The sequence below is a fragment of the Bos taurus genome, chromosome 10, assembly GCF_002263795.3.
Source record: "Bos taurus isolate L1 Dominette 01449 registration number 42190680 breed Hereford chromosome 10, ARS-UCD2.0, whole genome shotgun sequence".
NCBI classification, from domain to species: Eukaryota; Metazoa; Chordata; class Mammalia; order Artiodactyla; family Bovidae; genus Bos; species Bos taurus.
Genome location: NC_037337.1, coordinates 11982890 through 12009611, shown reverse-complemented (window position 1 = coordinate 12009611; position 26722 = coordinate 11982890). Strand labels below are relative to the sequence as shown.

Below are 26722 nucleotides of genomic sequence, written 5' to 3'. Positions count from 1 at the left end.
AAATATGTGTTCCCTGGATAATTAGTTTGCAAACTGACACTGTTAGGAATCCTGGGATAGAATTTTAAGGATTTTCTTTAAAATATTGTGCTTCTTTTTAAGAGTCCAGTATAGTAGTGGGCTGGTTCTTGGCTTTACGTGGCTAAAGTGAAATAGCTCAGTCGTGTCCGACTCTTTGCAACCCCATGGACTGTAGCCTACCAGGCTCCTCCCTCCATGGGATTTTCCAGGCAAGAATACTGAAGTGGGTTGCCATTTCCTTCTCCAGGAGATCTTCTCGACCCAGGGTTTGAACCCGGGTCTCCCGCATTGTAGGCAGACGCTTTACCATCTGAGCCACCAGGGAAGTCCAGGTGGCTAAAGTTCTGAACAAAATCAGTCTTGTGAATGCATTCCACCTGGAACCACTTCCCTGGGTTTTAAGTTCTGTGAGACTTGCATGATGAGTGTGGAGGCCTTAGAGGCGAGACTTGAGGACTAAGGACTAGAGTGTGTTTACTTGGGACTCAGAGGGTTCCTCCCAGAGATTACCCACTGATCAGTTCAACTTGTACTCTCTCTTTGGCTTATAGCCAAGACTGGGATAAATGCCCCCATACTTCAGAATCTCTGTGCCTCATCTCTGAAGGGGATGTCTCTCTTCAGTTTCAGTCTCACTAGGCTGACCCTATGGTAACTGGTTGCATGAGTCCAGACCCCTTAATTAGGGTCTTCATAAACACAAACACCCCTTAGACTTGCCTCTCATTTCTTTTCTTGCTGTCTCCCCCCCAAAAAATGCAACTGGGAAGGACATATTCCCCATATTTCTGGTTTCATCTGAGCCTCTCAAACCAGCTCCCCAGCCACATTCCCCAAGAGAGCAAAGGGGTTACAGCACCTAGAAAAGTCTTCTCTAAAATGAGAGGAGCAGCCTCCAGTGTCCAGCAGCCAGACACAATGGGGATACTAAGCCAACTTCTTTCTACTTCTTGCAGCCCTGACCGTGAAGTTTCTGACCAGGAGGTTTATCAGCGAATATGACCCCAACTTAGGTAAGGACCCACCCACTCCTCCCCGTTCCTCTGGCTGTGTCCCATTGGACTCTCCCCTGCACACCCACATACACTGTGGTAGGTCCAGGCCTGACCAGAACCACGCATCTGGGGGCCAAGGGGAGGAGCCATCAGCATAACCCAGGCCATGGGCAAAATATTTTAGGTTCCAGCAATGTACCCTTCTACAGCACACCCCAGATGGCTTAGGGGTTAACCCAATTAAGAGAACTGAGAGAAGTTGATTTGCCCTAAAATATTAGGTATGATGAGACTTGAAAAAAAAAAAAAATCAAACATTGCAGAACATCCACCTCCATGAAGTGTTATTCTTCCAGATCGTCATTCAGTGTACTTTTCCAGAAAAGCTGGACATTTGGAAAATTCCCTAGTGATACTGGGTTCTAAACCAGTTTTTTAACCACACAAGAAAACTAGTCTTGTTTGCTGGCTCTCTCATGGTATATTGGGAAAAGGGATGCCCTGGTGTCAATCAGAACCGAGTTTGAATCCTGGCTCTGTCACTTACTGGCTGTGCACCTTTGAAGCAGTCACCTAACCTCTCTGAACTTTTGTTTCCTTATCTGTAAAATGGGCATAAAAATAGCTATCTCAGAGAATTACTGTGAGGATTAAAGAAATAACATATGTAAAAGATCTAGCCTAAGGCTTGACCCACAGGAGACACTAAATGCATATTTTCTTCTCCTTCCTTCTTCCTTCTCAGATGGCTTCCCATCTGTGGTGGCTGAGATTCGCCCAAGTTAATCAAATCAGTGTTTCTGAAAATTAATTTTAGCAGCAGAATGCTTTCCTCAAGTAACTGCTTAATGGAGCCCCAATATCTAAATAAATACAGAATTTTATTAGTATAAACATAATTTAAAGCTCACATTTATAGCATTTCTTATGGTCAACTTTCCACGGAGAAAAATGGGATGTCTGGATGCTCTCTGCTTTTTGGAAATGGGGACTGCAGTCTTAGATTATTTTCCCCATTCATGAGAATTGAATAAGCTTTTGTGGAACCCCCAAAGGCCCTCTGAGGAAATCCAAGGCTCTGGGAGGACCCTTGGGGTCCCACAGTGAAGCAGCACCCACAGCAGGCCTTTGATGGAATGTCCCTGTGACACCAAAAGGAAAGAGCTCTTTAGCCCCTAGGTGTCCATCAGCCCCTCAGTCCAGGCTGGGATATTTAATCCCAGTGTCAGACCAGGAAGGGGACGTCATGGCTATTTGGTCCAATGGCTTTTAGAATTTATTCCTTAATCAGCAGAATCTCTTCTTCCAAGGAGGTCTTACACAAAGCCCTAGGGTGTCAAACAGAGAAAGCAAAACAGGTCCCTGGCTAAGTCAGGAGTGCAGGGCAGGCAACTCGCTGACAGTCCCTAAGGGGTGGCGGGGGGTGGTGTTGGGAGAGGCCAGACTTGAAGTTGGTCACTGAGGCGAGTGGGAGGGAGAAAAGTCACACAGCAGGGATGTCTGGGAAGGAAAAATGGAGATCCCCAAGGACAGTGCCTCAGAAGACAGATTCTGGCTGCCTCAATATAAGTATGGGGCATACTTATAACTATTAGCTGTTTATCTGAAATTCAAATTTAACTGGTCATCTTGTATTTTATTTGACAACCCACCTCCAGTGTCTCTCCTTCCTGTCCCCCAATTCATACACTTCAGGCAGGGTACCACCAGGGGCGCCTAGTACAGTGATAGTTTGAGCCTCCTGATTGAGCAATTTTGGAGTTCTGAGCGAGTGGAGGAATTTGAAGTCAGACGGCTGAGGGGGCGGCAGCTGCGCAGTGGTTAGTCACCTCAGCCTTTGGTCTCTTACCCCGCCCTCAGAGCTTCTGAGCTGGAGAGACAGCCGGACGCTCTCCTGTCAGCCATTGGGAGGCCAGCGCTGCTCTTTGGGGCGCCTGTCCACTGTCTAAACATTCCAACCACTATCCCATGGCTAGTTCCAGCAACAGCGGGGACTCTCTGACCAGATCCTCTTCTGTGCAGAAAGGTCTGAGCATCTAAGGGAGAGGTAACCATGTGGAGATGTAAAACCACCCTTTCATCCTCTGGAGAAGGAAATGGCAACCCACTCCAGTACTCTTGCCTGGAGAATCCCATGGAGGGAGGAGCGTGGTAGGGATCGAAAAGTCGGACACGACTGAGCAACGTCACTTCACGTTACTTCACTTCTAAGAGCTTGAGCCCAAAGAAGCCTTTTGGGGGTGGAGACCTCCAGCTTGGAGTGCAGTGTAGGCACAACATGCTGCTGCTGCTAAGTCGCTTCAGTCGTGTCCGACTCTGTGCGACCCCATAGACGGCAGCCCATCAGGCTCCCCCGTCCCTGGGATTCTCCAGGCAAGAACACTGGAGTGGGTTGCCATTTCCTTCTCCAATGCATGGAAGTGAAAAGTGAAAGTGAAGTCGCTCAGTCATGTCTGACTCTTAACAACCCTATGGACTGCAGCCTACCAGGCTCCTCTGTCCGTGGGATTCTTCAGGCAAGAATACTGGAGTGGGTTGTCATTCCCTTCTCCAGGGGATCTTCCTGACCCAGGAATCAAACTAGGTCTCCCGCTTTGCAGGCAGATTCTTTACCATTTGAGCCACCAGAGAAGTCCAGACCTCCTATTATTATCCCCATTTTACAGGTAAAGAAACTGAGGCAGAGAGGGCTCAGTGTTTTGCCTAAGATCATGGAGAATTTCAGGTGTGAAGGAAGATAAGACACCGCTCCAGTTGTCCTCCATTAAGGGTAGCCTTATGCTATTGAGGACTTCCCAGGTGGCTCAGTATGTAAAGAGATATGGGTTTGATTCCTGGGTTGGGAAGATCCCCTGGAGGAGGACATGGCAACCCACTCCAGTATCCTTGCCTAGAGAATCCCCATGGACAGAGAAACCTGGCAGGCTACAGTCCAGACTGAGCATGCATGAGTGGTATGCTACCGAGGGCCTGAAGTCAGAAGCCTGTGGGATCTCTGAGCCTCAGTTTTCCCATCTGGAAGATAGGACTAATAGACTGTGCTCTGTGTGTGAGCTGTGCCTTGTTATGGGTTGGGAGCTACTGGAACCAAGAGATTCAGTGCCTATGTGCCTGTGCTGAGTACTCCAGGAAGGGATCAGGGTCTCCAGAACACCCTCTTCTCACAGAGGGACTGGGGGAATCTTAGCTGGTTCGCCTAGGGCAGAATGACAGCTTCTTACCTCTCTCCCCCCACAACCTGCTCCAATAAGGACACAGGTACCATTTCGGAAGCATCATCCTATACTTACTCTGACAACAGCTCCTTTGGTGGTGCTTTAAAAATTATTAGTGTAAATGAGAGAAAAACACTTTGGGGAAAGAAACTTCTCTCAGCATTAAAGTCCTCAGAAATTCATTTAGAACTAGGAGTTGTGCTGTGTGCTCAGTCACTTCAGTCGTGTCGGACTCTGTGACCCCTTGGACTGTAGCTCACCAGGCTCCTCTATCCATGGGATTCTCCAGGCAAGAACACTGGAGTGGATTGCTATTTCCTTCTCCAGGGGAATCTTCCCGACTTGGGGATTGAAGCCGCATCGCTTATGTGGCTTATTTTTCCTGCAGTGGCAGGCAGGTTCTTTACCACTAGTGCCACCTGGGGAGCCCTAGGAGTTATGAAGCCCCTATTTATTAAGGGACTCCAGAATGTCCTGAGGGCAGGGAATTTGTGACAGGAAGGCAGGACGTGACTACATCTCGAAAAGGAGCCCCTACCGCCCCCCCAGCCCCTGGAGTCACCTCACTTGCAAGGGAGCGAGGGAGCTGGGTGAGATGATCTCATGACCTCTGGGCCTTCTGCACTCCCCCACGTATGTTCCACAGTTGCGGTTGGATGGGCAGCTTCTGCTCTGCCCAGTCAGAGCTGGAGGACTGGCGGGTCCACTGAACAGAGGGCGTGAGAGGGTCTCACCGTGGAGCCCTGAGTTCACGTTCTTTCTGGTAGGGTGCTGCGTGCCTGTGACCGAATTCTCTCCTCTGGGTCTCAGCTCCTTGTCATCTCTCTTCAGCAGAGCTAACAGGAATCTCAGAAGGCTATCATGTTGTACGGGGCTACAGTAGACCAAGCCTGGGCTAATATTTCCCCCCAGGCTGGGCACAGCAACGGTGCCTCCTTGGGCCCAGGACTTGGGAAGCACCTAAAAGGCATGCATCAGACAACTCTGGCAGGAAAATAAAGAAAATCTGAACGAGACGTAGGCATCCACTCTTCTTGCACCAAATATAGTTAAACATTTGGGGCATATTTTCCATTAGATTTTTTTTTTTTTTTTGTCTTTGAATAAGAGCGGCTATTTATCCAAGTCCCCACAGCAGGCTGGGGATGGGAGCTGTCTGCGATTTCTGCTGGCTGCTAGTGGGCCTGGCGTGTGTCCAGGCCTGGCTTGTCTGCCAGTGACCCTCAGAGAGAAGTGTTTGTGAATTCCGCCAGAGTTGGGGGGGACTATTCTCACAGTGGATTCTGCCAGCAAGGCAGAGAGGACCCCAGTTCTGCCCAGAGGGTTCTTCTTTGGGGTCATCTGGGGGCCCAGGGCCCCCCCAGGGAAAGGTGAGGGCCAAGTGCACCCCACATGTGGGCCAGTGGCACAGGGGAAATTTGGGGGTGGGGAGAGCAATTGTCTGTGACAGTGAGGTCCTCTTTGCAGGCTCGGCCACTTGACTCTTTCTCAGGTTTGAGGTCATGAGAACTTTGGGGAAAAAAAAAAAAACAAACGAATTTGAAATCCAAATAAGATCAGTGGTTCAGCTCATAGTATGGCACCAAAGTCAGTTTCCTAGTTTTGATCCTTGTACTATGGTTATGTAAGGGGCTAACACTGCGGGGAGAGGTGGGGGATAGGGTACATAGGAACTCTGTGTACTGTTTTGCAACTTCTACATGAGTCAAAAATTATTTCAAAATAAAAAGTAAAAAAAAACATCACCTAGGAATGTGAACCTGCCCTGGAAACTTTGGAGCATCATGTCCCCAGCATCCTTTCCCAGGCATTTGTGGAGGGCCAGGTATGTGCCTAGGGGCCCATCCAGTCCTCCCACAGCCCTTTGAGATGGCATAGGGACAAGCCTTTACCACAGTGCCTGACACAGAGTTAAAACTTGAAAACTGTTAGCCAGTGTTATCATGTTATCCCTGCTGCTGCTGCTGCTGCTAAGTCACTTCAGTCGTGTCCAACTCTGTGTGACCCCATAGATGGCAGCCCACCAGGCTCCCCCGTCCCTGGGATTCTCCAGGCAAGAATACTGGAGTGGGTTGCCATTTCCTTCTCCGATGCATGAAAGTGAAAAGCGAAAGGGAAGTCGCTCAGTCATGTCCGACTCTTCGAGACCCCATGAACTGCAGCCCACCAGGCTCCTCTGTCCATGGGATTCTCTAGGCAAGAGTACTGGAGTGGGGTGCCATCACCTTCTCCGTCATGTTATCCCTATTTACTTTTAAATTTTTTTATTTGGCAGAGCCAGGTGTTAGATGTGGCATGTGGGATCTAGTTTCCTGACCAAGGGTCAAACCCAGGCCCCCTAGCCACTGGACTACCAGGGAAGTCCCATGTTATCCTTATTTTAAAATTAGAAAACAGCCTCAAAATGTTGAAAAGACTTGGCCAAGCCACACAGCTTAAAAGTAGCTGACACTGGGTTTGATTTCCATATCTCCAACCTAAAACTTTCAACTCTGCTAGATTCCTCTGCATTTATTTTGACAAAGATTATGTGTAAAACTTCCTTGGAACTTCTAAACAAGATCTGACTCCCCAGCCTCAATCAGGTTGTGTGTTTCTCCTTTCATGTCCCTTCCCCTACTGAGTGCGAGAGGATTGTCCTGACCGTCCCTGAGGGGCTTCCTGTGGGCAAGATACTGTGCTAGGAGAAGAGGGTGGAGAAGCTTGGGGATCAGGAGGAAGGGGCTAGCAGTGTAGTTCCCGAGGCCTCTGCCGCTCACTGGGCCCAGGAGCGCACACCTCCTTCTGCAGGCGTGGTGGGTGGGCCCAGCACACAGTCCCGTCCTCTGTGGCATGTTCTGTGAGTGACCTCTGATGCTCTGAGCCCTGACAGGTGCAGCAGCATCTCCTTGGTGGGAGGTTCTGCCCGTGTCCTCTATGTGGGTGAGAGCCAAGGTCTTCTCCTGTGGTCCCAGCTCAGCCAGCCCCAGAGCCAGCCCCCCAGGGGTGCACAGGGTCTAGCAGAAAGGCAAGCTGGGAGTCAAACCTTGCTCCCCCTGGAGTGGCCAGCCTGCCTCTGACTGGGCTGACCGTCTGTTACAGAGGACACCTACAGCTCCGAGGAGACCGTGGACCACCAGCCTGTCCACCTGAGGGTCATGGACACTGCAGACCTGGTAACATTACCCCCCCGTTACCCCTGAGGAGCTGAGAACCCATGCAGCCTCTGGAGGAATCCTGCTTCCAGAGTGGGAGCCTCGGATGGGAATCTGTAAACCTTTTCAGCCCCAATCTGTTGTGTGTCCCTGAGGTGCTGACCTCTCTGGGCCTGAATCCATCGATTTGCCAAATGAGAAGGGATAGGACAGGGCCTGGGGAGAACTGATGATTGCCGGTGTCAGTTCTGAGATCCTGTGCTCCGGGGTTTGGTGCCTGTGTTCACAGGTGCACACATGTGTTTACAGATGCCCCTCTGACCCCAACTCCCACTCCCCACCCAGTACATACATCTTCCTATGTTCTCACCACCCCCTACCAAGGCCCGATGCCAGTTCTTCTCAGAATCTAAAGGGGCACCATGAACCTGACCCCAAATCAGCAGTGCCCAGGCACAGCCAGGTCTCAGTAAGGGCCATGCCAGAATCTTGGCTCTATGCCCCAGAGGCCAAGGTCTCCCAGTCTGTGGTTGGGTGGTGGGAGTGAGGCTCAGAGACAATGTCTCCTTTCACATCAAGCCAAATCCACACTCAAGTGCCCCTTTGAAAAGGGCCCTGCTGGGGAACAATGTACAAAGACCCGGGGAGCAGGGAGGCGGGGAGAGGCAGCTTCAGGTGAAGTCCTTTACCCACGTCTGTTCTGCCCCTGACTGAGGCTGCCTGCTTTGTCCCAGGACACCCCCAGGAACTGTGAGCGCTACCTGAACTGGGCCCACGCCTTTCTGGTGGTGTACAGCGTTGACAGCCGCCAGAGCTTTGAGGGCAGCAGCAGCTACCTGGAGCTGCTAGCTTTGCACGCAAAGGAGACGCAACGCAGCTTCCCGGCTCTGCTGCTGGGCAACAAGCTGGACATGGCCCAGTACAGGTGAGCACGCACTTTGTCCCACAGCCTGGAGCTCACTTTCTTCATCTAGGAGGTGTCATCTTCAGGGATTATTTGGCTGCTAGGAAGAGTGATCCCCTCCAACGTAGGTGGAAGGGAGGGGGCGTGTCGTAAGGGTACAGCGTGGGCAGGTCTTCCAGGCAGTGCCGGGCAGGAAGGGAAAGGCATCCAGGCTGCACAGGGGCTGGACCCTGAAGGTCGGAAGAGAGGCCACTCCTTCCATCTTCCCAGGCCTCTGAGGTTTCTCTTGGCTTCACCCTTTCTTGCCTGAGACTATATGACCTTCTGTTTCCACACCCTGCAGCTGGCTGGTCATCCAGGGCCCAATTCCAGTTCTGGAGAGAGAGGCTCTGATAGGCAGCCTGAGTCAGGCCAGTCTGCTCTGGTTCAGCCAGCTCTCACCTACCCCAAGTGAGGTCCCCAGGCTCACTCCCACCGTTGGCTGTGCCGAGGGCAGGAGTCTCTTAGAAAGGGCTGGACTTCAATCAAAGGCCACAGACTGGGCCAGGGGGCAGATGACCACTGAGTACTGCAGTCATATTTTGTTTGGCCAGCACAGTGTTTTAAAAGACCTGGAACTGGAATGCTTTAGGGCGGGGTGTGCTCCCTCCAGCTGACCACAGGCCTCACAGTCCCCATGGCTTACCCCTCCCCACACATCCAAGTTGCCTGCCTGGCCCCTGAGGTGTTTGAGACTATGATGCCTTCACCTGATAAGTGACCCCATTGGCCCTCTCCAGCACAGATGTCCATCCCTTGTGGCCGGTCTACCTGGGAGGTGGGGCAGCCTTCCTCCCCCCTCCCTCCTCAAGGCCAGTCACCCCTGCTTCCCAGATGCCAAAGGCCCATTGACTGGTGTTAGAAAGGCGGGGATGCTTAATATAGACCAGAGCTGATGGGCAGTGGGGAAAAGAGATGTGGTCTCACGAAAGAGATTCACAGGAGGAGCCTTCAAAGGCAGGCATGCCCTCACATCCAGACAGATTCCATCTCAGGGAATGAGGGAAGTTGTGTGAACTTAAAGCCAAAAGGTAGTCTTTGTGGAGTCAAAGAGCCCCCAGAACCTAGAGGAGGAATCAGAAGACTGTATTGAGAATAAACCAGTTTTAAATATGAAGGAAAAAACTAGGCCACTATTTTGGTCCCAATATTTGCCCAAGGGATTGTCTGAAAGTGGTTTGGGAGCAAAGAGCAAAGCAGCATCAGTTCCCTAAGAAGGAGTCATGATGATTTGTCCCCATTTCCTTCTTTGGTTGAGTCCCGAGGTTGGTAGGTCAGGATTTGACAGGCACAGTCAATCTAACTTTTGCTGAGCAGTGGCCAGTGTCTCCCATGATTGTCTTGCAGCTGAAGGGTAAAATGTGGGTTAGGGCAGTGGTTCCCAAACCACTGATACCATTTTTGCTAGGCTATGCCAAAATAAGCAAAAAGGGTAATAATGTTACATGCTGGGTCAGCCATTCACACACCTGCATGGGCACGTCCTTGTTTCTGAAAGCTCATTATTCAAGCCCCACAATGACAAAGTTTCAGATTCAAGTTCATCACAGATGCATGTAATACAAAGTATTCTTTCAAAAGGAGCTCCTCAGGAAACTGAACTGACAGGACACCAGCCTTGGGTGGGGAATGGATTCTGTGCTCTGCCCTGACCCTTTTTGTCCTAGATGCCCTCCCTGTCTGATGGGCTAACCTGCTTCTAGCCCTTGCTTCTGCTAGATTACCCTTGGCTCAGAAATCTTTTCCCTCCATACTTGCCCTGGGGTCTCCTCTAACCTCACAGGCTGTGTCCTCATGGATGGTGGGTGAGGCCACTCAGCAGTGGGATTTGGCCATTGAAACTTTAATCTCCAGCCTTTAGGGATTGCCCCTACCGCATCTCTTCTGGACATCTGGTCTACCAAAGGGCCAGTATTTTTCTCTCATCTGATGTCCATGCTCTCAGGACCTTCCTGAAAGTTACAAATACTTGATCCCACCATCAAGAGAGGTGGTTACAAATACTTGATTCCACTGTTATGAGTTGTTGTTCAGTCATCCAGTTGTGTCTGACTCTTTGAGACCCCATGAACTGCAGCACGCCAGGCCTCCCTGTCCCTCACCATCTCCTGGAGTTTGCCCAAGTTCATGTTCATTGCATCGGTGATGCCGTCCAGCCATCTCATCCTCTGAAACCTTCTTCTCCTGCCCTCATTCTTTCCCACCATCAGGGACTTTTCCAGTGAGTTGTCTGTTCACAACAGATGACCAAAATACTGGAGCTTCAGCATCAATCTTTTTTTTTTTTTCTATTTTATTTTTTTTTAATTTTTTATCATCATATAGCTTTTTTAAAAAAATTTTATTTTATTTTTAAACTTTACAATATTGTATTGGTTTTGCCAAATATCGAAATGAATCCGCCACAGGTATACATGTGTTCCCCATCCTGAACCCTCCTCCCTCCTACCTCCCCAATATTCAGGGTTGATCTCCCTTAAGATTGACTGGTTTGATCTCCTTGCTGTCCACGGGACTTTCAGGAGGCTTCTCCAGCCCCACAGTTTGAAGGCATCAATTCTTTGGTGTTCTTCTTTCTTTACGGTCCAGCTCTCACAACTGTATGTGACAACTGGGAAGACCATAGCCTTGATAAAAGACCTATCGGACCTTTGTTGGCAGAGTAATATCTCTGCTTTTCAACATACTGTCTAGGTTTGTCATAGCTTTCCTGCCAAGAAGCAGTCATTTTCTGATTTCATGGCTGCAGTCACCATCCACAGTGATTTTGGAGCCCAAGAAGAGGAAATCTGTGACTACTTCACCTTTTCCCCTTCTATTTGCCATGCAGTAATGGGGGCGGATGCCATGATCTTAGTGTTTTTAATATTAATCTCAAGCCGGCTCTTTCACTGTCCTCCTTCACCCTCATCAAGAGGCTCTTTAGTTCCTCTTCGCTTTTTGCCGTTAGAGTGGTATCATCTGCATATCTGAGGCTGTTGATGTTTCCCTCTCCTATCTTGATTCTTTGGGCAGAAAACTCCCTTGATGTTTCCAGTTTTCCTGTAGAGATCTCTCATCTTTCCCCTTTTGTTGTTTTCTTCAATTGTTAAACACTGTTCATTGAAGAAGGCCTTCTTGTCCCTTCTAGCTATTCTTTGAAACTCTGAGTTTAATTGGATATACCTCTCTCCCTTGCTTTTTGCTTCTCTTCGTTCTTCCGCTATTCCTAAATCCTCCTCAAATAATCACTTTGCCTTCTTGCTTTTCTTTTTCTTTGGAATGGTTTTGTTCACTGCCTTCTGTACAATATTATGGACCTCTGTCCATAGTTCTTCAGGCACACTGTTATCTAGATCTAGTTCCTTGAATCTGTTCATTACCTCTACTGCAAATTCATATAGGATTTGATTTAAGTCATATCTGGCTGGCCTGGTGTTTTTCCCAGTTTTCTTTAGTTTAAGCCTGAAGTTTGCTATAAAAAGCTGGTGATCTGAGCCACAGTTAGCTCCAGGTCTTGTTTTTTGCTGACTGTATACAGCCTCTCCATCTTCGGCTACAAAGAATATAATTGATTTGATTTTGGTATTGACCATTTGGTGATGTTCATGTGTAAAGTCATCTCTTGTGTTGTTGAAAAAGTATTTGCTATGACTGATGCATTCTCTTGGGCAGAATTCAGTTAACCTTTGCCCTGCTTCATTTTGTTCTCCAAGGCCAAACTTGCCTGTTACTCCAGGTATATCTTGACTACCTAGTTTTGCATTCCAATCCCTGATGATGAATAGAACATATTTTTTAGGTGTTAGTTCGAGGAGGTCTTCTAGGTCTTCATAGAAATGATCAACTTCAGCTTCTTCGGCATCGGTGGTAGGGGCATAGACTTGGATTATTGTGATGTTGAATGGCTTGCCTTGAAATGAACTGAGACCATTCTGTCATTTTTGAGGTTGCACCCAAGTACTGTATTTCAGACTCTTTTGTTGATTATGAGGGCTACTCCATTTCTTTTATGGGATTCTTGCCAACAGTAGTAGATACAATGGTTATCTGAATTTGCCCATTCCCATCCATTTTAGTTTGCTGATTCCTAGGATGTAAATGTTTATTCTTACCATCTCCTGCTTGACCACGTCCAATTTTCCATGATTCATGGACCTAACTAACATTCCAGGTTCCTATATAATACTGTTCTTTGCATCATCGGATTTTACTTTCATCACCAGACACATTCACAACTGAGTCATTCACAACTGAGTGTCATATCTGCTTTGTCCCAGTCACTTCATTCATTCTGGGGATATTGGTGAGTCTTTTTCACTCTTCCCCAGTAGCATATTGGGCACTTTAAGACCTGAGGGACTCATCTTGTGGCATCATAATTTTTTGACCTTTTATACAGTTCATGAGAGGTGGTTGCAAATACTTGATCCCACCGTCATGAGCTGCTGCTGCTGCTGCTGCTAAGTCATGAGAGGTGGTTACAAATACAGGATCCCACCATCATGGGAGGTGGTTACAAATACACGATCCCACCATCATGGGAGGGGGTTACAAATACATGATCCCACCATCATGGGAGGTGGTTACAAATACATGATCCCACCATCATGGGAGGTGGTTACAAATACATGATCCCACCATCATGGGAGGTGGTTACAAATGCATGATCCCACCATCATGGGAGGTGGTTACAAATACATGATCCCACCATCATGGGAGGTGGTTACAAATACACGATCCCACCATCATGGGAGGGGGTACAGGATAAAGTGGGAATAGGTGCTGCTCCCTCTCTTGTGTTGTCACCCTTGCTGTCTCTGGCATGGCAGACAAAAGTTCCCATGAGCCATGAGAGCTCTGCCGACCACAGGCGTCCTGAGTCATGACCATAGCCCACCAGGCCTCTGTAGACACCGTGGTCTCACATCCTTCTGACCAAACCACCACCTCGCTCCAGAGCTTAATCCACACCCCAGGGCTGAGGGCGGCTCATTTCCTGACCAAGGAAATGAGCTGAGGAGACATGGGGCTGAGAGTGGCCATCTTCCTCTGGCCACTGGCAGGGTCTAGCCAGGGACTTTGGGCCAGCTTCTCCCTTCCCCTGAGCCTCGTTCTGACATTCTGGCTTAGGTGACATCAGCTGCCATTTAGTGAGCAGGGACTGTGCTCGGCCCTTGACACAAATCGTCTTTTTTAATCTGAACAACCCTGAGAGGCAGCTGTCATTCTCCCATTTTACTAATGAGTAAAACTGAGCCTCAGAGCGATGAAGATGGCTCCAGGTCATGGAGCTGGTAAGTGAGGAGCCAGGAGTAGGGCCAGGCCTGCCTGACTCGGATGCTCCTGACCCTGACTCCCCCTGCTTCCTCGCCAGGCAGGTCACCCAGGCAGAGGGCGCCGCCTTGGCGGGCAGGTTCGGGTGCCTGTTTTTCGAGGTCTCTGCCTGCCTGGACTTTGAGCATGTGCAGCACGTCTTCCATGAGGCAGTACGGGAGGCGCGGCGGGAGCTGGAGAAGAACTCCCTGGCCAGGCCGCTCTTCATCTCGGAGGAGAGAGCTGTGCATCACCAGGCCCCACTCACAGCCCGCCACGGGCTGGCCAGCTGCACCTTCAACACACTTTCTACCACCAGCCTGAAGGAGATGCCTGCTGTGGCACAGGCCAAGCTGGTCACTGTGAAGTCATCCCGGGCTCAGAGCAAGCGCAAGGCACCCACCCTGACACTATTGAAGGGCTTCAAGATCTTCTGAGGCCCCTGCTCAGGATCCCAAGCTCGGCATTGGGAGGTCTGCCAGGCAGGGGCTGGCTTTTCACCACCGGCTTTCCTTCTGATGGAATAGTAGCCCTCACCGTCCGGCAGACAGCTGACCCCTCCTCCAGCGCCAGACAGTGTCCCTGACACCCAGATCACTGTAGGAGCCGTAGGGACAGACAGGAATGCTGCTCCTGTTCCCTCCAGGCCTTAGTTTCCATGGTAACCACTGTATCCCTCACCCTGAAGGAAACACCACTGTGACAACGTGGAGACCTGGGGTCAGCCGGAAATGGAAGAAAATGGCAACATCCGTCATGGTGCCATCATCCCCTTTCCTGCTCCAGCTACAGCCAGGCCTGATGTGGCCCCTAGGGGATGGCTCTGGGTGGACAGCTTCATGAGGCCTTCATGAGGCTTGAGAGCAGCCCACCCTGAAGTCCCAGCACCTCCTGGTGGATGGGCAGGGCAGGGCAGGGGCAGGTTTTGCAGGGCTGGAGCCTGACCCTCCCCTTGTCTTCTGACCTCGCAGAACCCCCAGGCCACAAACCCCACAGTTTACTCAAGTAAAATCTAGTTGAGAAATCCTACTCAGCCTGTGAGAAGCAAAGCTGTCTGGGGAAGGGCTATTTCCAGTGCTCTGCCTCTCAGTGAAGGTGGAGGGAAAGTGCTGCAGGCTGGCCAGTGCGGGGAGCCTCCGGGGTATTTCTCCGGGAGGCAGGGCCCCTGTATTTTCCAACCTTAAATCAAGGACTCTGTCCACAGACCCTCAGGACCAGGCTTCTCAAGGTGACTGATCAAAACTGCAGAACAAAGTCATCTTCTCCAATGACAATCACCCAGGACTCCAGGGACCCCACACTGGGTGTACCAGGCATCCAGTAAGGAGAAACAGTGTTCTGCGTATTCTGTCTCTAGTCTGGGATGGCAGGACCTAGGATCTTTGGCAACGGGTCTGTGTGTTCAAAGTCCCCTTTTGGAAGATAGAACCTACAGCATTTTGGGTTCATAAATTTTGCATAAATTATTTGGGGTTGCCATCCCAGTTTGTACTGCAGCATGGTGGCTCACACACAGGATCCTTTGGGATCCCATGGTTAGTAAGAGAAAGGTCTCAGAGGCAGGGGCTTTCATAGTTTTCTAGCTCTGTTTACCGCAGGGCCCCTGGCCCAGAGGAAGTCTTTCATGGACCCTCGGCAGATCAGCAGGTAAAGGAGAGGGCTGCAGTGGAGGGAAGGGAGTGTATACATGCTAAGTCACTTTAGTCGTGCCCGACTCTGTGCGACTGTAGCTACTGTAGCCCACCAGGCTCCTCTGTCCAGGGCTTCCCTGGTGGATCAGATGGAGGGAAGGGAGGGGAAAGGAATTCTGAGCCCAGAACCCTGCCCCTTCCTTACTCAGCCCTTCCAGGAGCTTGGATTGAAAACAGGAGCTCCAGCCCAGGCTTCAGCCACATTCTACAGATGGAGAAGCCGAGGTCAGAGGGAGGCTGGGAACTCCTCAAGACCATGTGAGGAGTCTGACCAGGCTTCCTGACCCACAAGCTGGCTCTGGATTTCGCACTTTCACTCCAAGCCACTTCTGTGTGGCCCACCGCCATTTGAACAAACTATGCAATTCCAACTGCCCACATCCAGAAGCATTTTAATAAAAAGATTTTGTTCATTTTTTTCAAAACAGGGTTTTAGTTTGATTGCAGTTCACTCACTCTGTCTGCGAACACTCCGGGGGCACTGCCCTGCACCCTGACTAGCTTTCAGGTTCTTGTGGGTCTGGAAGATGGACCCGCGGCACATCACTGCATTTTGCCTCCATTTCTCCCTGGGCCAAAGTTGGCTTTTCAGAGAGCAAAGTCTCTGTTAGGCTGGTCAGGTTCTTGTCATCTTTGTTTCCACCCTCAGCCAAGTACAGGACTTCTGGAGTTTGTTTTTCCGGTGGCAGCTTCTTTTGATTTCTGGGAGGAGAGAAACACTATTGATTGTGGGTTCCCTGTATGGGGGTATCTAGTGGTTGGAGCAGTGGTTGGGGCTCCCAAGTGGGTTAGCAAGTTTGAGGCGGTAGATCCAGTACACAGTTCTGGAAACAGTCTGGGGAGAATAGGTTTTCGGCAGAGAAACATCTTAGACTTCTCCATGCACCATCTTACCAAACCCGCAGTGCCATCCGTGAACTCAGCTACTGTTGCTTCTCTTGCAAGTGACATATCTCAGAGGGGCCTGAGGAGCATGTGCCTGGGTCATGCATTTCTCTCCTGACTCCCAGTCCTGTGTTCTTTTCACCAAGCTATACTCTCATCCTGCTTAGTATAGTCCTTATACCCCATCCCTACCCTCACTCCACTCCATCCCTAGATGGAAATTCCTACCTAATCCTTCTGCCTCTAGGTGCTTATGTCTCCAAACCGGCCCACACACACCAGCCATGATTCCAGAGTCCTCAGCTCAAGTACCTTCACTGGCTCCCCACTGCCCACTTCTGGAACCTGGCATCCAAGATCCAGCCTTCCTACCAGTAACTTACCCAAACATCTTCCCTCTGAGGTGGTTCTACTCCAAGTCCCCACCCCTAGATCTCCTAGTGGAGAGACCCCGCCAGGGTTTGAGCTGACTGCCCAGACAATCTGTTTGGGTCACAGTCAGATGGGGAACATCTGACTGTCTGCTGCTCCTGAGGACAGCTGCCTTGTCTCCGAGGTGACTTTGCCGAGGCGGATGCTTCCTGACAGTCTGAGAGAGGAAAATTCACTTTCTCAGAGGCACTACCCCTCTGGGTCCTTCTAGCAGACTGATCTCACTAAAACATAAACCTTTCATGTCCCTGTACAAAGCTCTTCTCTGGCTCCCCAGTGCCCATGAGCTAGAACCTGAAAACTCCTTAGGAAGCCCCCAGGGCGTGTACACTCTGGGCCCTGCTGCCTCTTGACCTCCCTTTCCTCCCGCCCCCAGAGTCCACACTACAGCCCCCTGGGCCCTCCTGCTCCTCCCTTGAGCTTGGGGTGTGCTGTCCCTTGGTCAGCACAGCCTCCATCTCTTTTTTGCCCTCAAGTCCCTAGATCCCACCTCTGTATATCCCACAGTTATCACCTGTCATTCTCAACTACAGTTGTCTCCCTACCAAACTGTCAACTCCATAAGACCGAGGCTGAATCTATCTTGTCTAGCCCTGTGGTCCCCATTCTCGGCATAGAACCTGGCCCACAGCAGTGCTCGGCTTATTCTGTGGAATGAATGATGACTGAGCTGTAGCAGTTCATAACGACTAGTTACTGATGTGAACGAAATAACTGAGTTCTTTCTTTCTGGCTTTATATCAAAACTATGAGGAGGATTCATAGATGACATAAGATACAGCATAGGAAGAAGAGCTTGGACGTTGGCCAATCCTTCCATGGATCCTCAGTGAGCTTAATCTGTACAGTGGGACTAAGTAACTTGTGCCAGCCCTACTTTACAGGGCTGGTTTGATCAAGTGAGAGAATGTGCAGGTGCCTTCAAAATTGCAAACCATGATACAGATCTGAGGAGGGATTCTCAGTATTACTGTTTAAAAGTTACTGCTAGTTACTGCTGCTGCTGCTGCTAAGTCGCTTCAGTCGTGTCCGACTCTGTGAGACCCATAGACTGCAGCCTACCAGGCTTCTCCGTCCATGGGATTCTCCAGGCAAGAACACTGGAGTGGGTTGCCATTTCCTTCTCCAATGCATGAAAGTGTAAAGTGAAAGTGAAATCCCTTAGTCATGTCTGACTCTTAGCGACCCCATGGACTGCAGCCTACCAGGCTCCTCCATCCATGGGATTTTCTGGGCAACAGTACTGGAGTGGGGTGCCATTGCCTTCTCCCACTGCTAGTTACTAGGATATAGTAATTATTGAATGAATGAAGGAATGAGTGAACCAATTATTTGTTGAATAACTTCTAGAATCTGACACTGAGCCAGTTGCTTGGGGAAGCAAAGTTGAGTCAAATGTAGTTCCCACCCTCAAGGAGCTTTCAAAAGTTAGTCCTGGACTCATCCAGAGAGTTTAACAAAATGCCAGTGCCCAGGTCCCCTCCCCCACAGACCCTCTGCATCAGAATCTTGTGTTTAACATTCTTCCGCAGGTGATTTGTTTGTTCATCCAGGGTTAAGGAGTATTGTTGTCATAAAAATGTCAGAATTACCCAGGAGTCCCAAGTAATCTCAGGTCTCTATCCATGCCCTGCATTTGGCCTTGGAGTAGCACAAGGTTTTCCCATGTAACCACATCCCTAATTCTGCAAAAGCCCCCACTGAGCACTCCCCACAATCCTACAAGGAAAGAATCCATCACGGTTGCCATTTATAGAAGGAGAAGCCAGCCTGGAGGTACTGCGTGTCTTGCCCAGCTAGTGAGTGGCAGAACTGGAATCTGAACCCAGCCTGTATGACTCCAGAGCCAGGGATCCTGATTTCTGAGACACACCAGCCCCCGCCCTGCTTGCTGGCCAGGGAATGGTCATCGGGGATAGCTGCTAGTTTTTCTGCAGCTTTGGGTTCTCAAACAAACAAAACCCTGCAGGCTGCATTTTGTTGACCCAAAGGGTGGACAGCCAAGGTCTCTAGATGACCCCTCTTTAGATTTCCCCACCCTTCAGAGACCACCCCTAGACCAGCTCCTCACCTGTTTGCCTGGATGTTCCTTCCCAAGAGGATGAAGCTTATTATGGCCACCAAGGCTGCCAGGACGAACATGGAACAATTCCAAGGAGTTGCTGGGGAGGGACATGCAGGATGGAGCCTTGAGGACAGGCCGGGTGCCCCTCAGGCCCCTAACAGACCAACTCACAGCATCAGCTTCCCCCTGCTGTGGGCCACATATTGTAGAGAGAGACTAACCAAGCTGAAGATGAGCCAGGGAACTCCTGATCCAAAGTAGGGGATAGGGGGAGAAGAGATCTCTGCTCCAAAGAAGTTCTCATCTACCTGGGGGAGACAGCACTGCAGTGGGATAATAATAGTGGGGAAAGGAGGTGTGTAGTGAAGATAAACTTCACCATCTTCAGAGTTTTGCTAGGGGCTGGCCAAGTGCAGTACAAGGGAAAGGAAGGGAGGGAGGAAGGGAAGAAGGAAGCAAGGGAGGGAGGAAAGAAGTGAGGGAGGGAGGGAAGAAAGGGTGGCAGTTAAATTAGATTTGACAAGCTGCCTGCAGATAATATATAAAGTAGCTCATCTGAGTTTGGAGAATCAGGATCTGTCCATACCATACCCAGATGAGGCAGCATCTAGCTTCAGAGCTTTTGCATTTACTGTTCACTCTACCAGGAATGCCTTTCCCCACATAATCTGCATGGCTAATTCTGTCACCTCCTGAAAGCCTTTATTCAAACATCAGCTTCTGAGGGAGGCCTTCCTTGACCACATTACATTCCATGGCTGCACACTTCCTATTCCTTTCTTGGCTTAAATTTTCTCCTTATTACTCATTTCACCAGCACGCTATGCATTTTAGACATTTGCTGGTTTTCCTCTTTCACTAGAAGGAATGCTCTATGAGGGCAGAGATTTTTGTGTTTCCACTTCTGTAACCCCCATGCTGAGAACAGTCCGTGGTGCACAGAAGGAACTTAATAAATATTTGTGAATGACAGGATGGATGAGTAAATGAGCGACCGGACCCGAGGAAAGGAGAGCGCAGTTTAGCCAGGCCCCTCTGGGTAGTGCGACCCTCAGCCTCAGTTCTTGCCCTGGAGGAAACGTGCAGCCTGCCGTGGAGGAGAGGACCATGATGGGGGCTTCAGCCAGGAGAGCGCACCCCCACCACTCATCCCCGCCGCTTACCGTCCTCTACTCGGAAAAACCAAAGCATTTCTTCCAGCAGCTCCAGAGGCACCTCGGTCATGGGTGGGGCTCCGGTTAGCTTCTCACTGTAGTTCATGCCCCTGCTCCTGGTTGGGATATGTTTCTGACAAGGAAGTTCTCAGACCCCTTCGCTCCCAGCTGCTTTCCTGGCCTACTAAGGTTATGACCCTTGGCAAAGGCCTGAAGACTCCTGGAAACGAAGAACGGAGCATGAATGGATATCCCACCCCAACTTACTCTCCCCTCCCTGCCCAAACCCTGGGCCCAAACTCTGCCTCTCCCTGGGCCCAAAGTTACAGGACTGAAATAGCTGGAACTCCCGGAGCAGGTGGGGCCTGAGCAGAGACCATAGAAGTGGGAGCCACTCAAATCTTTATTAAAACTCATTACACGTGGGGAGGAGCACTGACGCGGGTGTGGGAAGGACTGAGCCACTGATGGGCTGTGGGACCGACTCTTGCAGGGTCTCTCCAGTCTCGCCTGCCGAGCATCCCCTCCAGCGTCTGCAGTCCACCCACTCCTTCACCAAGTTTCCTTAGCAGCGGATTTTCCTGTGCTGGCCAATCACAGTGCCTGTCTCCCCCACGTGATGAAGGCTGGGCCTATCACCGTCTCTCTCCTGGATATCAAAATACCCAGGACCCAGAGTGGAGAATGGTGAAGTGCCAGACAAAGGTAGCTGCTGGTTAAATTTGGACCATTACAGTTTAATATAGTCCTAGAGATCGGAGGAGCATGGTAGGCTGCAGTCCATGAGGTCGCTAAGAGTAGGACACGACTGAGCGACTTCACTTTCACTTTTCACTTTCATGCATTGGAGAAGGAAATGGCAACCCACTCTGGTATTCTTGCCTGGAGAATCCCAGGGACTGCGGAGCCTGGTGGGCTGCCGTCTGTGGGGTCGCACAGAGTCGGACACGACTGAAGCGACTTAGCAGCAGCAGCAGCAGAGGTCCTAACAAGTGCTATAAGGAAAGAAAAGGAAGTGTAAAACTTGATAAGAAAGAGTTAAAACTCATAATTTTCGGATGACAAGATCATCTATTAATACCTAGAAAAATAAACAATAGAACTAATAGACGCATTCACTGAAGTTGCTGTATACAAGCTCAAAATAGTATTTCTCCCATTATTAGTGAAACTGGAAAATTAAATAAAAATAAGATCATTCACAGTAGCATCCCAGCATCCCACAGTAGCACAGTAGCATATGAAGAATTTTTGGGAGGTGGGGGCTGTGCTGCAGGGCATGTAGGATCTTAGTTACCCAAACAGAGATTGAACCTGTGACCCCTGCAATGGAAGCATGGAGTTCTTAACTCCTGGACCACCAGGGAGGTCCGTTGAAGAACATTTTTTAACTCTAGAACAAGATAATAATAATAAATGATCTGAATAGAGTGGGATTTATGTTTTCAGACAGGATAAACTTACTAAGATATCAGTTATCCCCAACTAAATCTATAAATTCAATGCAATCTCAGCCAAAATTCTAACTGGATGTTTTTTGAGGACCTTGATACACTTATTCTAGTATTTATATAGACAAAGTAAACTGCAGAGTCAGACAGAACTGAGCACCTAAACATCGAAAAAAAGACTAAGAGGGGAGACTGGCCCCATCAGATGTTGAGATGTATTATAATAAAAAATGTGGTTTTGACATAAAACCAAGTCATTATACCAAGGCATGGGAACAGAGATTTCATAGAGACCTATATTCATGCAGAAACTTAATATTTCCAAGGTAAGGATAGCTCTGCTGACCAGTAGGGAAAGGAGGAATTGTTTAGTAGATGGTGTCAGGAAAACTGGCTCACTCTATGGAGAAAGGAAGACCAGTTGCACATCTAGGGGTTTCCCAGGTGGCTCCAATCCACCTGCCCATGCAGGAGATGCAGGTTCAATTCCTGCGTTGGGACAATCCCCTGGGGGTGTAAATGGCAACCCATGCTAGTATTCTTGCCTGGGAAATCCAACGACAGAGGAGCCTGGAGTCCATGGGGTCACAAGAGTTGGACACAACTAGCACACATCACGCACAGATGCACATCTAACGAACAACACACACAAAAACAGGCTCCAATATTAAAGGCCTAAATGCAAGAGGAAAAAGTGCAAAGTTAATAGAAGTAGGGTGCTGCTGCTGCTAAGTCACTTCAGTCATGTCCGACTCTGTGCGACCCCTCAGACAGCAGCCCACCAGCCTCCCCCGTCCCTGGGATTCTCCAGGCAATAACACTGGAGTGGGTTGTCATTTCCTTCTCCAATGCATGAAAGTGAAAAGTGAAAGTGAAGTCGCTCAGTCATGTCCGACCCTCAGCGACCCCATGGACTGCAGCCTTCCAGGCTCCTCCGTCCATGGGATTTTCTAGGCAAGAGTTCTGTAGTGGGGTGCCATTGCCTTCTCCGAGAAGTAGGGTAGCACTTCTTAAAACCATACAAGCTTAAGTCACTGGATAACAACAGAAAACTGTTGAATTTGATTACATCAAAATAAGATGATCTGTTCAATGAAGAATACTATCAATACAGTAGTAAACACATTTCTGATTGGGATAAGATACTTGTGATGCTTAAAACCCAGAAGAAACTGATATCTAAAATGTACAAAGAATTCTAACAACAGGAAAAAGACTAGAATCCTAATAGATAATATAAACAGGCAGTTTACAAAATAGGAAACTCAAAAGGCTAACAAGCATATGAAAATATGCTTAAACTCTTTGGAAATCAGAAGAATGACAATTAAAATGAAATGAAACACCACTTGACATCTATTAGACTGGCGTAGTTTGGAAGGTGGATAATGCCAGGTGTTGGTGTGGTTCTGGGGCTGTAGCCTTATGCACTGCCAGGGTGTGTAGACTGGGGCAGCCATCTAGAGAGCACATTAGTCAAAGTAAGTGTACACATGATCCAGCAGTTCTTCTCCTGAGTGTATTCATATCCTGAAAGTATCCCCAAGGATCATAAGGGAGCATGCAACACCATTTATGAAAATTCAAAATACATGCATACAAAACAACAATACACATTTTACAAAGACATATTTTTAAAAAGAGACATTCAACACATTAGATAATTATCTCTGGTGCGGGGATGGGCATGGGAGGGAGAGGGGAGGAAAAGGGGTCAGAAGTGGAGATCAAAGTAAAGGGTTTTGAACAAACCAATCATGAAAACATGTCATAGGGCTAAGAGGACAACAAGGCAAAGAGAGGCCAGAGGCCATCTCAGAATCCCCCCAACTCTTGATGTCCAATCCAAAATAGCCTTTGCAGGCTCAGCCAGGAACATCCAAAAACAACTGGATGGCAAGCAGCCAAACAAAAAAACAAGGTACTAATAAAAAGACTGACGTCAGAGTTTTCTCCAACTCTAAATGCTCTGAGAAAACTGAACAAACATCTACAGATTTTGAAGGAAAATATTTTGATACAAATATAATACTGAGCCAAGTTTTCCATATATGAGTCATCATTCACATGCCAAGGGCTTCCTGGGTGGCTCAGTAGTGAAGAATCTGCCTGTAATGCAGGAGATGCGGATCTGATCCCTGGGTCAGGAAGATCCCCTGGAGAAGGAAATGGCAACCCATTCCAGTATTCTTGTCTGGGAAATTCCATGGACAGAGGAGCCTGGAGGGCTACAGTCCATGGGGCACAAGAGTCGGATACAACTTAGCAACGAAACCATCACTACACTACTAATGTGCCAAGACAGAGATGGAAGTCAGGGAAAAAGAAAGATTTTTTTTTTTTAAAGAGTTTCACAGACTCAGATGCCCACTACCTACTTACGAATTTGAAGGATATATATATATATATATATACACTGAATAATGGAAAGACAAATTACAGGGATGGCCAATCGATGTGATCTTGTGTTCCAGCTCCAACTTCTCCAGAGCACTTGTTAAGGGTTGTGATCTTCTGTCTAGTCTCAGATGCAGGAATACCTGGATTAATTGGTAATATTGGCCACAGACCCTTGTTGCATATGCGGAACATGCACCCCCTCCCCCGATATACACCCACAGAGAAAAGAACACGGAGGTCGAGATGTCAACACCAGCTCCCTCTAGGGAAGTGGGCTGGGGTGTAGACCCATGGGACATCCACTTTGAACACTTCTGTACTGTATACCGGAGAAGGCAATGGCACCCCACTCCAGTACTCTTGCCTGGAAAATCCCATGGACAGAGGAACCTGGTAGGCTGTGGTCCTTGGGGTCGCTAAGAGTCGGACATGACTGAGCGACTTCACTTTCACTTTTCACTTTCATGCATTGGAGAAGGAAATGGCAACCCACTCCAATGTTCTTGCGTGGAGAATCCCAGGGTGGGGGGAGCCTGGTTTGCTGCCATCTCAGGGGTCGCACAGAGTCGGACGCGACTGAAGCGACTTAGCAGCAGCAGTACTGTATACATTTCTCCTGAGTACCTACTACCTTTGTGAAAATGATACATGTAATTACATTTTTAAATGTATATATTTTGTATGTATATTCTAAAAACACATATTTTGTATATTTGTGTGTATTTTAAATGTATGCAAATATTAGCCAAAGAAATTGAAAACACCAATTCAAATGATACATTCACTCCGATGTTCATCGTAGCATTATTTACAATAGTCAAGATATGGAAGCCACCTAAATGTCCATTGACAGATATGGATAAAGATGTGGTACACCTGTACAATGGACTCAGTCATAAAAAAGAATGAAATCTTGCCATTTGCAACAGCATGGATGACTTGGAGGTATGAGGCTAAGTGAAATAAGTCAGGCAAAGAAAGACAAATACTGTATGGTGTCACTTATATATGGAATCTAAAAAACAAACTAGTGACTATAACAGAAAAGAAAGAGACTCACAGATACATAGAGAACAAACTAGTGGTTACTAGTGGGAAGAAGGCAAGGGAGGGACAAGAGGGGGTAGGGGATTCAGAGATACAGACTACTGTGTATAAAATAAAGAAGCTACAAGGATATATTGTACAGCACAAGGAATGCAGGCAATAGTTTATAATAACTATAAACAGAGTATAACATTTCAGAACTGTGAATCGCTATGTTATATGCCTGAAACATATAATATTGAAATCAACTATACCTCAATTAAAAAAAAAGTATGTATCAATTGTATTTATACCTTTCTGGACCAAAATTCCAATTTTGGATGTTAAATTAGTGGAACTAATCAACATGTCAGTTCTTTCCAATGTGATCTAAAGATACAGGCAGCCCAAATCAAAATCCCAGCAAGTTATTTTATGGATATTGACAAACTGAATTTCAAGTTTATAAGGAGAAGCAAAAGGCCCAGGATACTCAACACAGGATTGAAGGAGAAGAACAAAGTTAGAGCACTGATGCTACCCAACTTCCAGACTCACTTTAAAACTCCAGTAATCAAGACAGTGTGGTACTGGAACTAATCAAAAAATGTACACATCTGCATGTGGACTGATGCCCACAGTGGAATGTATGTTTTTAAACATGCATAGTATTGTTATAATAAAAATATAGCAACACATGAAACAAAATGATAAGATGGATACACGTTGGCCCTCTCTATGTTAATGCTACAGAAACAAAGGCCACATTCCCCTCAAAGCACTTATCCAGTTTTTTCTACAGAGTATAGCAGTAATATCTCTGAATTTTTAAAAAATTATTAGCTAAATGTCATGATTTATTTGCATTTCACTTTTCTGTTATTGTCTTTTTCCTGCTTCTGGTTCCCATCCAAGATATCGTATTGCATTTAGTCGTCATGTGCTCTTAGGCCCCTCCAGGAGATTCCTGCTTTATTTATATTTTTATCTTTCTTTTTTATTTTTCTTTTGAACTTTTAATTTTGTATTGGCGTATAGCTGATTAACAATGTTGTGACGGTTTCAGGTGAACAGAGAAGGAACTCAGCCATACATATACATGTATCCACTCTCCCCCAAACATCCAGGCTGCCACATAACATTGAGCAGAGTTCCCTGTGCTATACAGTAGGGCTTTGTTGGTTATCCATTTAAACATAGCAGTGTGTACAGCGTCCATCCCAAACTCCCTAACGATCCCTCCCCTGGGCAACCATAAGTTCTGTTTTCTCAGTCTGTGAGTCTGTTTGTTTTGTAAGTAAGTTCATTTGTATCATTTCTTTTTAGATTCCACAGATAAGGGATATCACAGGGTATTTCTCCTTCTCTGTCTGACTTACTTCACTCAGTATGAGATGCCTGCATTTTAATCAGAGCTTAACCACCTGCCCCTGGACATGATTCCTGCCAAACACCTGGCACCCGCCACCCCATTCCCGCGGCAGGCTGAAGACACTCACCCTGGGTCCCGGGTTCCGAGGACTCGTCTGGTCTGCTGGCGGGAGCAGCACTGATTTCTCTCTTCCTCCTCCTCCTTTCAGGGGACACTGGTTGGTCTCTGCACCGGAGCTTCCCGCATAGCTGTCACCTGGGGGGCAGTGCGGCAGAGCCTGTGGCAGCCAGGCCCATTTGGGAGCTCTGCATTTAGCACACGCCCATGCCTGGAGCCTCCTTTGTCACTCCGGGGTGACTGACCTCTTGAATGAGTGGCCGCTGATGGCAAACAGGCTCCATCTGACTTTCACAGTCAGCAAGAACCAGGAGCCCGACACTTTCCTTCTTATCTGTTGGCCTCAGGTAACAGGAAAACATCCAAACCCTCCTGCCAGCCCAGAGGAACGGGCTGGGGAGGACCCTCTGTCCGGAGCGCCATCATTGCAGGGGGATGTGTGCTATGCCCACGCTGGGGCTCTATTTCCTGGTGTTAGCAATATTTAACCACCGAGCAGGGAGCCAAGGCTGGCCTTTTACAGCCT

The 26722-nt window shown here is 48.4% G+C and overlaps 2 protein-coding genes across 4 annotated transcripts in view; one reads left to right on the top strand and one right to left on the bottom strand.

The window, feature by feature from the left end:
- RASL12 (RAS like family 12) overlaps positions 1-15719 on the top strand; it is a 17053-nt gene extending 1334 nt beyond the window's left edge. The window contains exons 2-5 of the mRNA NM_001076933.1: positions 978-1034; positions 7313-7386; positions 8100-8290; positions 13665-15719. Coding sequence (NP_001070401.1) covers positions 978-1034; positions 7313-7386; positions 8100-8290; positions 13665-14040 — 698 coding nt within the window. The 3' untranslated portion in view covers positions 14041-15719. The remainder of the gene's footprint in view (positions 1-977; positions 1035-7312; positions 7387-8099; positions 8291-13664) is intronic.
- Positions 15670-26722, bottom strand: SLC51B (solute carrier family 51 subunit beta). Of its 3 annotated transcripts, none has more exons than XM_005211280.5 (5): positions 26207-26722; positions 20699-20825; positions 19840-20050; positions 18683-18773; positions 15670-15996 (listed from the first exon to the last, which is right to left on the bottom strand). In XM_005211280.5, the coding sequence occupies exons 3-5, from the start codon at positions 19934-19936 to the stop codon at positions 15792-15794; spliced, it is 393 nt and encodes a 130-aa protein (XP_005211337.1). In that variant the 5' UTR covers positions 19937-20050; positions 20699-20825; positions 26207-26722; the 3' UTR covers positions 15670-15791. The 3 variants fall into 3 exon arrangements, with proteins under 3 accessions (XP_005211337.1, XP_005211336.1, NP_001071335.1); XM_005211279.5 differs by having other exon boundaries at positions 20713-20825; NM_001077867.2 differs by lacking the exon at positions 20699-20825 and having other exon boundaries at positions 26207-26258.